This window comes from Esox lucius, chromosome 8 (assembly GCF_011004845.1).
Source record: "Esox lucius isolate fEsoLuc1 chromosome 8, fEsoLuc1.pri, whole genome shotgun sequence".
Taxonomy (NCBI): Eukaryota; Metazoa; Chordata; class Actinopteri; order Esociformes; family Esocidae; genus Esox; species Esox lucius.
The window spans coordinates 14,258,859-14,272,586 of record NC_047576.1 but is presented as its reverse complement, the minus strand read 5'-3'; the positions used below and the strand labels follow the sequence as shown (position 1 = coordinate 14,272,586).

At 38.9% G+C, this 13,728-nt stretch overlaps 1 protein-coding gene across 3 annotated transcripts; it reads right to left on the bottom strand.

Annotated features, from left to right (window-relative positions):
- Positions 1–1,739: 1,739 nt before the first annotated feature.
- Positions 1,740–13,635, bottom strand: slc35a3a (solute carrier family 35 member A3a). 3 transcript variants are annotated; one of them, XM_010871807.2, is made up of 8 exons: positions 13,267–13,635; positions 12,496–12,713; positions 10,681–10,835; positions 7,109–7,231; positions 6,852–7,026; positions 4,721–4,839; positions 3,592–3,725; positions 1,740–3,326 (listed from the first exon to the last, which is right to left on the bottom strand). In XM_010871807.2, the coding sequence occupies exons 2-8, from the start codon at positions 12,683–12,685 to the stop codon at positions 3,236–3,238; spliced, it is 987 nt and encodes a 328-aa protein (XP_010870109.1). In that variant the 5' UTR covers positions 12,686–12,713; positions 13,267–13,635; the 3' UTR covers positions 1,740–3,235. The 3 variants fall into 3 exon arrangements, with proteins under 3 accessions (XP_010870109.1, XP_010870111.1, XP_019904655.1); XM_010871809.2 differs by lacking the exons at positions 12,496–12,713; positions 13,267–13,635 and adding an exon at positions 11,817–11,842; XM_020049096.2 differs by lacking the exons at positions 1,740–3,326; positions 3,592–3,725 and having other exon boundaries at positions 4,729–5,083.
- Between the last annotated feature and the right edge of the window lie 93 nt (positions 13,636–13,728).

Here is a 13,728-nt window from a genome sequence, read left to right as displayed (position 1 = left end):
TAGTTGTCCTGGCTGTGTGTTTCGGGTTGTTGTCATGCTGGAAGACCCAGCCACGACCCATCTTTAATGCTCCTACTGAGGGAAGGAGGTTGTTGGCCAAGATCTCACGATACATGTCCCCATCCATCCTCCCCTCAGTACGGTGCAGTCGTCCTGTCCCCTCTGCAGAAAAGCATCCCCAAAGAATGATGTTTCCACCTCCATGCTTCACGGTTGGGATGGTGTTCTTGGGGTTGTACTCATCCTTTTTCTTCCTCCAAACACGGCGAGTGGAGTTTAGACCAAAAAGCTCTATTTTTGTCTCATCAGACCACATGACCTTCTCCCATTCCTCCTCTGGATCATCCAGATGGTCATTGGCAAACTTCAGACGGGCCTGGACATGCGCTGGCTTGAGCAGGGGGACCTTGCGTGCACTGCAGGATTTTAATCCATGACGGCTTAGTGTGTTACTAATGGTTTTCTTTCAGACTGTGGTCCCAGCTCTCTTCAGGTCATTGACCAGGTCCTGCCATGTAGTTCTGGGCTGATCCCTCACCTTCCTCATGATCATTGATGCCCCACGAGGTGAGATCTTGCATGGAGCCCCAGACCGAAGGAGATTGACCGTCATCTTGAACTTTTTCCATTTTCTAATAATTGCGCTAACAGTTGTTGCCTTCTCACCAAGCTGCTTGCCTATTGTCTTGTAGCCCATCCCAGCCTAGTGCAGGTCTACAGTTTTATCCCTGATGTCCTTACACAGCTCTCTGGTCTTGGCCATTGTGGAGAGTTTGGAGTCTATTTGATTGAGTGTGTGGACAGGTGTCTTTTATACAGGTAACGAGTTCAAACAGGTGCAGTTAATACAGGCAATGAGTGGAGAACATGTCTGTGAGAGCCGGAATTCTTACTGGTTGGTAGGTGATCAAATACTTATGTCATGCAATAAAATGCAAATTAATTATTTAAAAATCATATAATGTGATTTTCTGGATTTTTGTTTTAGATTCCGTCTCTCACAGTTGAAGTGTACCTATGATAAAAATTACAGACCTAAACTTAAACTTAACAGGAAAACCTGCAAAATTGGCAGTATCAAATACTTGTTCTCCCCACTGTAAATGAGAATAGCCTTCTCTTTCATAATATATTTATTGACTTCCAATACACGTTGTAAATTGTTAAAATGACAAATACATATGCTATGGAAAACTAGCCATATTGCTAAAGTTTAACTCTGTGCGAGTAAACTGATGTTTGTTGTTCTTCGACACCCAAAGACACTAAACTACTTGCATTTATTAGTATAATTGTGCACATTTGTAATTTCTGTGAAATACACATTCCATGGATGTTTTTGGGTTACACTTTATTTTGAGAGTCCCAATATCTGCAGATGTTCTATAGATAGTTTGTTGAAAGTTTGTTGATAGTATTACTATCAGTTGATAAACAACTGTTTGCCATGGTTAAGGTTAGGTTTAGAATAAGGTTTAGGTTAAGGGGTAAAGCACCTGTCTGTTTTTACCAGTTATTGAAATCTTTCTCAAAATATGACCAAACAAATCGATGTTATTGCAAAAAAGAAAAATAACCAGTTATGGTACAATGACAATGTTCTTGCAGAAAAAAGTCACAGATGTCAATCATCTTTGATTACTCAGTACATCATTTTTTTTGTGCCTCCCCATGACATAGTGATTGTATTGCAGACAGAAATCTTATAGCACCAAATTCAAAAAGGTCTACACAGAAAAAACATTTCAGCTTTTTATTTCTGACCATATAAAATGGCTCACATGTGAATGAACACCTAAAGAGCAACTTCATGTGACTAACACATCAGCTAGAAACAGCTAGTGATGGCAGTTCATATTTTGTGTGTTAGAGGTGTGGTCAATTCTGAATTAAACTGTTTATTGCTCTGCAATTCCAATGCAAATCTTGAAAGTAAATTGGCTTCTCCCCACAGGAACCAGCATTGCATTAAAACATTCTATGAAATTCAAATTGCATATTTATTCTACACATTACCATAGACAATATTATTTTACATTCTTTAGTTTATAAATATAGTGTAGCATAAGGTTGAAATAGTATAAATGTACTGTCCTACATTTTTCTCAAAATAATTGCAGTGGTCTGAAAATATAAGATCATGTATTGGGTTGTCAGGTTAATAATTCATGATTCCCTTTATTTTATAATTTCCCAGAAGGCATTAGTTTAGACATTAAAGTCCGGAAGGGAACAATCTAACAAACAAAAACACTGTGATTTAATTACAATCAATTTCACACTTTAAAATTTTGTTGTTGACACTAATGAGAAACATTTGCTTTAGAAAAAATATTTCTCAAATTAATGAAGGACTTTTGTGTTTTATATAAATGTTTTGAATTAGATTCTACTTCCTCTTTTTTAAATGTTTCTGTGGGGTGTGGCCAGATTAAAATATACAATTCAAGACACAAGCACCAAAACAAGCGTGCACATTAACATACACACTGTTTTAGTGTTGACAGAGGTTCAGTTTAATGAGTTAATCCTCTGAGCTTCAGGGGGGCCTCATGCACAAGATGCACTTACTCAGAAAAGGGTTTACTGGCATGAAAAATAACATGAGATTGACTGTGTGTTTGTATGTGTATTCATGGCTCAGAGCACTTCTGAGTTCTAGTAACATTGTAAATCATACCGTTAGGACATGTGATTATGACACACTGTTCTTTGACAAAGAAAACCTTTCATTTACGGACTTGTCATCACTCCCCACTTAACCCAAAAACAGATATGAGAATTTGCAACAATAAGGGAAGGTTGAGTTCTACAGCAGTTTGACAGCAACATATTCATTTCTGACGTGTCCAAAACATCTGGACTACTGTAACAAGTCAACTAGGAATGGCCATCGGGCCATTGTAGCGCTCAGCAGAACATCCCAGTCTATATTTTAACCATTGTGGTCATGATCAGTGTTGATGACATTAATCAAAGAAAGACAGAGCCAGTTCTGACCCAGTGTAATAACTACCTTGCAGTTTAGAACACTGCCGAGATTGGTCATGACTCATCTGTCTAGTTCTTAGTGTTGGAAAGCATGGCGACAAGCCAAATCCTGGACGCATTACACAGTTAAGGCACTTCGGTGGATCTAGTCTTGTGTCCTTCACCCCTCCTCTCTTCTGCTCCACTCTTCTCTTCTTCTCTCTTATCTGACCCCCTTTGTACTCTGTTCCCTCTATGGTGTCCCCTAGGCACGGCTGGGGTTGGGGGATGGCTGGCCTTCATAGCCATACAGGAATGTGGCTGCAATCACCAACACGGCACCCATGAAGAACACACTAGAGGACAAAAGACAACATTACCAAGTCATGGGATTTTACAGTAGAGAAGCACCAGAACATGGCTCGAGTGGGTTTGGTCATGTGCGTTGTAGTGTGATTCAAGCATTTGGTATTTGTTGTGTTGAGGCCGATGGGTGTAATGTAACTGGAGTTTATTGTATCACGGTGTGGTGATGTAGTATTGTGTCATGTTGTGTGTTGTGTTGTATGTCTCGTGGTATGGTGTACGTGTGTGTGTGTGTGTGTGTGTGTGTGTGTGTACCTAGTGGGTTCAAAGTCCTGGAGCCAGAAGTAGGATATGAGTGTTGACAGGATGATGGAGAGTGATGTGGCAAAGCCCTTCAGGATGTTGTCTGCATACTTGATGACAGCTGCTATAACCAGCCCTCCTAGCGCCTAGGGAAACCCAGAGCAGACAAGGATTGGGTCAGCACCGAGGTTTGGTGAATCAGATCAAGCAATACTAAACTTAATTAGTCCAAAGATACTTTAAATGTTTTACTTCAGTGTCATGAAAAGATATTTGCCCCCTATCTAATTTTCTGCACTGTTGCATATTGAATTCAATATTGAATATGGTTACATCTTTTTGTGGCATCAAAGTAAGGTGCTTGTTATATTAGTTTGGTGTGCTAGGTAATGAAACATGCAATCTTCCTTTGTGAAAACATTGCCACCCTAGTTAATTCAACCTAGTCAAAGGGATTATTAGGGTCAGGTGTTACCTTGGTAAACAATCGTTTGGGTCTCTAGATTCAGAGCCATATTGTCAATATTAAGAAAGTTTGGGACAGTAGGGAAGAAGTAGTATTCCAAAATCTGTCCTGAAGCAATTAAATAAATGCTAATCTCAAATTTGCCTAAAAGCACCTGGATAATCCTGAAGAGTTCTAGACTAATGACATATGGACAGACAGAGTCACAAGTGAAAATTCTGTGCAATATGGGTCCGAAAAGCCAAAACACTGCATTATAAGAACCTCATACCAACGGTGGTGGCAGTGTAATGGTTTGGGGATGCTTTGCTGTATCAGCACCAGGACAACTTGCCATCATTGATGGAGCCATGAATTCTGATCGCTATCATCTGGGTCATACAGCAAGACAATGATCCGAAACACACAAGCAAATGCACATCAGTATGGTTAAAGAATTATTGTGAAGTTTTGGAATGCTTACACAAAGTCGAGACTTAAACCCCATTAAGATGTTGTAACCGCACGTAAAATAAGCAGAAAAATTTGTCAGGGGCAAATACCTTTTAACAGTACAGTACCTCAAATGTTACATCATTAAGCAACAAAGGTTTTTTCCTTAAACCTGAAGATGGTATTATTAAAATTTTGACCTGAAGCTGACGTGTGAGGTGAAAGGACATTAGCGATATGTACCTGCAAAGCCACCACTATCCATGTGATTGTACTGTATCCCTGAAACATCCCAGAATCCCGGACCCTCTCGCCATCATACGCAAACATCCCAATCAGACCAAATACCAGGCCAAACATTCCTAAACACAGACACACAGTTTTAACAATTTTACAGATTGACTGACTGTGAATGACAGGGAAGTGGATTTCACATAACCTTGTAATCTTTCATCACAATAACTTGCAGGATTAGACCAGAAATCAGATCAACGTTTTGTACATCCATAGACATGAAAACATAAAACATAACTCTCAAATCCTGTATGAGGATACAGTTTCTTCTCGGCACAGAAACTTCAGACAGGAAACTAGCACAAGATCACACTATGAAATGAATCACAGGAGAATTAACACACGCTTCACACATTCAGCTATAAAAATAAACTCAGCAGGAAGACTAATTTGGCAGAAAACGAGCTGAGATAAAATCCATGCAGAGTTGATGTACAATGAAGAAGGAACACTAAACTCCTTTCAAAGAAACCACAGAAATACTGCAGTTAGTTCTCTGATAATGCAGATATCTGATTAGTATACTAAAGGACTTATTGCAAGAAAACTCTATACATACATACTAAACCTGATATATTGCCTATAGGTACAGAAAAAACCTTTTGATACTAACCCCAAAAAAACCTATATATACACACTACCGTTCAAATGTTTGGGGTCACATAGAAATGTCCTTGTTTTTCAAGACAGTATACATGGAAGGACAGTGAATAGGAAATATATCAAAAATGAATAGGACATATAGTCACTATCAAGGTCAGACATTTTATTTAAATAATAATTGTGTCCTTCAAACTTTTGTCAAAGAATCCTCCATTTGCAGCAATTACAGCCTTGCAGACCTTCGGCGTTCTAGTTGTCAATTTGTTGTGGTTATCTGAAGAAATGTTAACCCAGACATCCTGAAGCACCTCCCACAAGTTGGTTTGGCATGATGGGCACTTCTTACATATCATACGGTCAAACTGCTCCCACAACAGCTCAATTGGGTTGAGATCCGGTGACTGTGCTGGCCACTCCAATAGAAAAAGAATATCAGCTGACTCCTTCTTCCCTAAATAGTTCTTGCGTAGTTAGGAGCTGTGCTTTGGGTCATTGTCCTGTCGTAGGAAGAAATTGGCTCCAATCAAGTGCCGGATACGGCATGGTGTTGCAAAATGGAGTGACAGCCTTCATTTGTCAAGATCCCTTTAACCCTGTACAAATCTTCCACTTTAACACCACAAAAGCACACCCAGACCATCACATTGCCTCCGCCATGATGTCATAGAGCACTCCTCCAGCATCTGTTCATTTGGTCTGCGTCTCACAAATGTTCTTCTTGGCGATCCGAAAACCTCAAACCTCAAAATGTATCTGTCCATAACACATTTTTCCAACCTGTGAAGCACCTGTTTCTCGAATTAGATACTCTAATATATTTGTCCTCTGGGTTGTGCACTGGGGCCCCTCACTCTTTCTATTGTGGTTACAGACAGTTCGCCCTGTTCTGTTAAGGGGGTAGCACACAGTGTTGTACAAGATCTTCAGTTTCTTGGCAATTTCTTGCATGGAACAGACTGCATTTCTCAGAACAAGAACGGACTGACAAGTTTCAGAAGAAGAATTTTTGTTTCTGGCCATTTTGAGTCTGTACTAGTTTAAAGAAGGCCAGTTTTATTGCTTCTTTAATCAGCACAACGGTTTTCAGCTGTGCTAACATAATTGCAACAGGATTTTCTAATGATCAGTTAGCCTTTTAAAATGATAAACTTTGGAACACAGGACTGATGGTTGCTGATAATGGGCCTCTGTACAGCCATTTCCAGATACAATAGTCATTTACAGCATTAACAATGTCTACACACCATTTCTAAACATTTTGTTGTTATTTTAATGGACATAAAATAGCTTTTCTTAACGAGATTTCTAAGTGACTCCAAACTTCTGAACGGTAGTGTAGTATACTATAAATATTTTATACTAACCCATACACACCAATAATATTAATATTATATATATATTATGTATTATAGTGGAAACCTTTGACACTAACCTAGAAACACCTATGTATAGTACATTAGAAACCTATGATACAGACCCAGTTGAATGTTGCGGACCCAGACGCTCTGTTTAGTTTCTTTAAGGATCTTCTCAAAGTAAACACCAGCAAATCCACTGGAGCAGCAGGCCACTAGCACAGCTGACACACCCACAAACTGTGACCCAGCAGACAACCGCTCCTTCTCAGGGGTCCCGGGGGATTCAGAGGGCCACTACAAATTGAACAGACACACAAGTCACCGAAAATCTTTGTTTTCAAATATTGGACTGTATAAGAGTTTCAGGGGAGCGTACCTGTACAAGCACTACTCCAGCCATAAGGATGAGTAGGGAGAGCCACTGGTAGACCCCCAGCCTCCGGCCCAGCATGGACACTGAGAACAGGGCTGTCGTGAGGATCTTCAGCTGGTACGTCACCTGGTGGAACAAAGGGGACGACAAAGGGGAAAATAGGGTCACCATTAAGAAATAATAAGAAGGTATACTTGCACAAGAACAAAAAGTATACAATGGCCAATTCTGTACTATTGCTATATTTATAGAATTTTCAGCATTTTTCCAGATGTATACCATAATATTCACTCAAGCTTTTTGCTCAAAAACATTACAGTGAATACTGTAGTATTTCCTACAGTATACTATAGTGTTTTTGCATAATATAATTATATTTTTTTCTATGGTGTTATTGATCTAAAACCTTGGAGAGTTTGGGTTAACTGTCCTTTATGAAATAGGTTTAACGTCCAGACCAAATTGTCCCATACCCTGTTTGTGGGACTGATCTGCGTCTGATCGTTTCTGTTCTTCTCTATGACATGTTGGGAACACAATCATTTTGGAGGTTTATAATTAGTGTATATGCCATTTAATAAAAACAAATATGGCACTTTGGCAATACGTCATTTAATGTGCATCGTCGAGCAGTGTTGCCAGATAGGAACGTTTCCCAAAATATTGACCTATTTTTTATGACAGCGTACGAGAAGAAATTGATTTGGTTGGGTCAATTTACAGGTTGCATTTGTGCTGTTTTTTTGTGGAGTCCATGGGATTCCGCCTGTGATTGCACAGTATAATGTCCATAATATCTGGCAAACCTGTTGTCGAGGCCGCACTCCCTTTTAGGGGAAACCCAAGGAACGTTTTTAGTATAGATGCGGGCATGCTACCATGTCAAAACTTTGTGTAGTAGACTGTGCAAATAAGTAAAAAAAAAAATAAATAGATTTGCCTATCCAGTGAAGTGCATGCCCCGGCAACCATTGCATAATTCCTCAAACTTTGCATTATTTGGACTGAATGCAGACTGCTAAATTTGGCTTGGCTGTGTAAGATATTTTGTTTAGCTAGTTAGCTAAAAGAAAACTGCTTGTTGTTGCCTTCAAATACTAACTGTTCACACCCATATTACTGTCTGTACCAACATCCCAGGGACCAGGTTTGACCATCATGATTTAATCTTCACCCTCTCCAGATTTCAAAAGGTATAAAACCAAGAATATACTGCACAGCTGAAGCAAAATGAGAACTACTGGCATAAATACTGTTTCATTACAATTAAACTACAAAAGCATTTTTGTTTTACACATCTATTTATTTCAGATATTGGCTACTCTGGGTCTCACAATGCCAATCTGATCACCCCAGCGTCCAACCCACGAAAGGAACCAAAGGAAGGGTTGAATCAAATCCAGAATTTAGATAAATATGTTTATTTCTTGCATATTGAAGTATTAATGAATACCATTGGTTTAGCTAATACATGTCTAAGAGATAAACATAGTGGGTGACTTTAATACCAGTAATACTGACACACATCAACAACATGCAGATTCAATAACCTTTTTCAAATCTTGCAAGAACTAAAGTCCTATAGCCTCAGTCTGACAATAAAGGTTTCATGAACAAAAACAAGATTCTAGAAATATTCATATTAATTTTGTTATAGAGCAGGTGATCAGTTTGTTAAAGGGGATGTTGGTCACACTCAAAGATGTCTTGACCTGGCTCTTAGAGTTTGCAGTCTGCTTTTAAAGTTTTTAAATGAAGTGTGGTCTGCACCCATCCACTGGAAAAAAACTGGGGTGTTTTGAGGGAGCGTTGGTTCTTCATTTTACATGCTCTGTTACCTCCTGTAAAACGAAAAAGGTTAATAATATTGACTGAGTATTTCTGTATAATAACTTTATACTGAGTATTCCATTAAATTACACTGCTAAAGGACAGATAACTGATTATAATGAGTTAACATTCTGTTTCAGAACTGCTCAGTCTGCTCTACAGGAGGCCTTAAATGGAAGTAGAAATGTAGGGCTGTTAGAAGTTGGAAGACTAAACTATATAAATAAGGACTTTGTACTGAGATCAAGTTGCATGTTATTATACTAGCTAACGTATTATGCAGTCCACAGCTCAATGTCAAAGAAAAAAACCCACTCAAACTAGCCATCTAATGTTATTGCATTATGAGCTAGGACTGCTAGTCAAGCATTACACTGAAGGCATAACCAGAGGGGAACCTAGTAAAATTATATCTAACTTACCTGGTCTTTCTATCAAGGAATAGATGTCTGGATAAGCGTTCTCTGGCTATTGTGTGGGGTCGTTGTTCCTGAAGGGGTGAGGTACTGATCATAATTTATCTAAATAATAATGCTCACGGGCGGAAAGTGTCGCAAAATAATCAACAACATACATTTAACTGTGGCATCTATGTCTGCTTGGCAGAAGGACAATTGATCACATCAATAATATTGCTGAAAATAAATGGGCTCCCTGTAAAAAAAAAGTTATGAAGGACAAATGCAGGAGTTAATGAGGACAAAAAAAGATATTCCATGAGAAAACTATCACAATTTGTAAGTATATACATTTTTCATATTGTACCGAATTCTCCAGTATAATAAAAAAAAATATATCCACTGTAAGCACGGTTCATGATTGGAGGCTATTACAGTGCAGTATTTTCCAGTAAGTACTGGAGGTCCAGTAAGTCCAGTAAGCTGCAGTGTGTTTATGTGGGCTACCCCCAATAAAGAATCAAATACAGCCATGGATGAGCATCCTGCACCTTGGCACTGGCAGTTTGGTCTACTCTTCTTGTTCAAATTGCTCCAGTTCTACCACATTTGAAGGGTGCCTCAACTTGTGTTTTCAGGTCTCTCTGTAGGTTTTCAATATGATTTAGACCTGGTCTCTCTTCAGAGCCACCAAGTGTATTGCTTTCTGAAGAATGTTTGGGCTCACTGTCCTGCTGACTCATTGTCTTTTACAGAGACCCAGCTTTCTGTCACTGGGCTTGACATTGCGCACCAAAATTCCTTGGTATTCTCCTGATTTCATGAGGCAATAAACACATTAAAGGCATCCAGTGCCAGAGGCAGGCAAGCAACCCCAAATCCACACTGAGATTCCTCCATGTTTCATATCTATGTTTGGATATATAGGCTGAAGACAGTCCATGCTCGGCTACAATCTCCTTCCATTTCTCGTTTATCACTCCATCTGTAACTCAGCAAAGGTGAGTTCAATTCCCAATTCCCAAAGAAATCAGCTGCTTGAAATTGAATTTTCTACCACTCCTAGAAGATGCCAATAATATTGCCCAGTCCATTTTAAGATTATTTGTGGAATATGCTAAAATTTAGTAAATTATTCAGATTCTTAGCTTTTCCCCCAATTGCAAACCAAACACAAGTACATAAGAGGATGCCAAAATATTTTTGTAGAAAAAGTTCCATAAAGATTTCTCAAAGGTTTTCTAGAAGAAATAGTACATTTGAATTAAGCACAACAGTGCCAATACCTTTGGCCATGACTGTATAGCTGCCAACAGACAAGACACACTACATGACAAGGAGCCTCACCTGGTAGGTGGCTGCATCAAGGTTAGACAGAGCCACATACAGCAGGTTGTTCTGCAAGGTATAGATCCCAGAAGGAATGGCCAGCTTCAGGGTCTCTATTGGTTTGTGAGCTATCTCTTGCCTCAAAATACTGTTAAGAGCACGAACACTGTAGCCTGACAGGAAAAAGGGAGAGAGGAGGTAGGTTAGCTTGAAGCCTATATGGGTGATCCAGTGGAAAAGTTAACTTGAGCATTCCCAAATAAATTAACCAATTTTCAAATTAAATCTCATTCATAACTCTCTTTAAGGTCTACATTTTGTGTTACTAGGTAGAACATTTTATAGATTCTTGGCCAATGCAGTGCAAGTCCTTTCAGTGGAAAATTATTGAATTGAAAGATGACAGACTGGCGACAAAGTTTGAATGGGGAATATGTCAGGCAATCCAAACAATTTTATAGAAAAACCTATTTGATACATTAGCTGAAAACATGAACTGCAAATTACTTCTGGTCATTTATGTTAGTATTACAGTAAAAATAATATAAATCCCCTTTAAACTTTCTATCCCTGAGGCTGGTGGACCATACAGACCTGTGCAGTGGGCTTATAGGGTAATACAACATTTTAATCTTTAAAAAGATTACCTTAAGTTACACAATGTCTCAACCCTGCATATCATCTCTATTTAATTTCTTTTTGGATCACGCCGAGGGACATAGAGGGCCAAACAACATCTAATGAAAACATGTAAGAATAGCAACCCTTAAGTAATTTAATCTATAGAGGGGTTTCACAACAATACATTTTATTTCCAATTGTCTATTTTCATAAAAATCTCATTAATTACATACATGGGATTTATTTACGAGAGCAGTTTTGCTCATCTCACTTTCTCATGTACACTTTCTCGCATACCTCGGTTGTAACGAGTGGTTATTTCAGTCAAAGTTGCTCTTCTATCAGCTTGAATCAGTCGGCTCATTCTCCTCTGACCTCTAGCATCAACATCTAGCATCCCTTTTCACACCATTCTTAGTAAACCCTAGAAATGGTTGTGCGTGAAAATCCCAGTAACTGAGCAGATTGTGAAATACTCAGACCAGCCCGTCTGGCACCAACAACCATGCCACGCTCAAAATTGCTTAAATCACCTTTCTTTCCCATTCTGACATTCAGTTTGGAGTTCAGGAGATTGTCTTGACCAGGACCACACCCCTAAATGCATTGAAGCAACTGCCATGTGATTGGTTGATTAGATAATTGCATTAATGAGAAATTGAACAGGTGTTCCTAATAATCCTTTAGGTGAGTGTATGTATGTATATTTCTAGTGTTACTATTTTCTCTCAAATTATTTCCAGTAATGGTCCATAACAAAGCATTCAACTGTCAGTCTATGGCTGTTGTTTATGAAGCATGTGTATAATAACCTTTTAATTTGAGAAATTAATTCTGAGTTGTATTATTGCATATCCTGCAAATCACCAGCCAAGGAAGACCACTTTGAATCCAGTTACAGTCACTTTCTTGGTAACACTTACAAATTGGAAGTATCAAAGACACTACTATGAAATGCTGGTAGGCCAATAGATTATAATGTGTTCAACAATACTGAAATTTGCCAAATCAAAAAACATCCAATAGAGTAAACCACACCTTAATCCAACAGATGGTGTTTTTTATCTGGATTTCATTGAGAACCAAAAAATAATAATCAACCACTGCCTAACGAAATGGAAATATGGCATTTGTCTCATCAGTTAAGCCTAAATGTCTACTTTGATTACACTTTGCTTTTTCAACAGTTACATTTTCTTCAGGACCACTCACTTTGTTCCTTAAAGACGAGCAGCACACAGGTGATGATCTTCATGAGCTCGGCTAGCACCACCGCAGAGGAGGCCAGGTAGCGAGTACCTTCCCCCTGCAGGGTGCGGGAGTAGCGCATGGTTAGCACCAGAGAGGTGGTCTGGAATACCAGCACCCCTAGAGACATGTACTTCAGCCTAGACGAGGCCATATTAGTGAAAGACCGGTCACTGGTCAGTCTGCAGGCAGAGGAGATTAGGGAGAGAGGATAGTGTTTAGTCCGAAAAGAGAAAGTAGTCTTGAAACTTTTAAAGCAAAAGCTCATGGGCTAAATGGTTGCAGCTATTGTTCCTGTGTTACAGCACTGTTTCAAAATTGACCCACATTGAAACTGTAGCTAGTGAGAGACATTCTGGCTTTGTTCTGCTAGCTTACACGAACAACAACACAATTCTCTCTTTGACCAGGGGCCACATCAAACACCTTACCGAGTCTCAAGTTTTGATCCATCAATGATTACATTACTTTTTAAATGTACCTCCGATATCGATAATGATTGATTTAAAAGTCATGCTACCTGCATGACAGAAAGTTAAATATTCAACAATGACCAAAGTAATACTTCATGTTTTGTTTATTAAATAAGATTTGAAGTTGCTTCATCATAGAACGTCGTCGAGTAAATTCGTGGTGTCATCATTCATTATGATAAACAAGGAAAGCAAGAAAGAAATTGAACATCGTCGCGTTAATCGTTCATCCTCACAATTTGATTAAATATTTGCAACCTACCTTTTAGTACCGGAAAAACGCTAGCTATGTTACACAAAAGTTGTTCAAGTAGAGCAGTTATTTTTAAGGAGTGCACGGTTGTACAAGATAGCTAGTGAAAAGGTACTGCTGCTGTCTACTGTAACTAGCCAGGTAACAAGCAGCACAGTTTAAGTCCTCGCGTCCATTGAACCAGGGTGGTTGACAAAAACGTGACTCTACCATTGCCTCTTCATACCGATGTTGTTTTTCGTAATAGCATACTTGTTTGTGTTATAACAGTTGTATGTATGTATTCTAGAGTTCTACAGACAAGGCTAGCTAAATCCAATCCAAAGATTTTCGTGTGACTACTTCCTTACAGTATTTTCGTCTTCCACATCTGCTCAGAACGGAATACCAACACCTAACCTTCTATACGTTCTCTACTGACACCTGCTGGATTGGTGGACAGATTAATTTATATTTACTGGTCCACGTTCA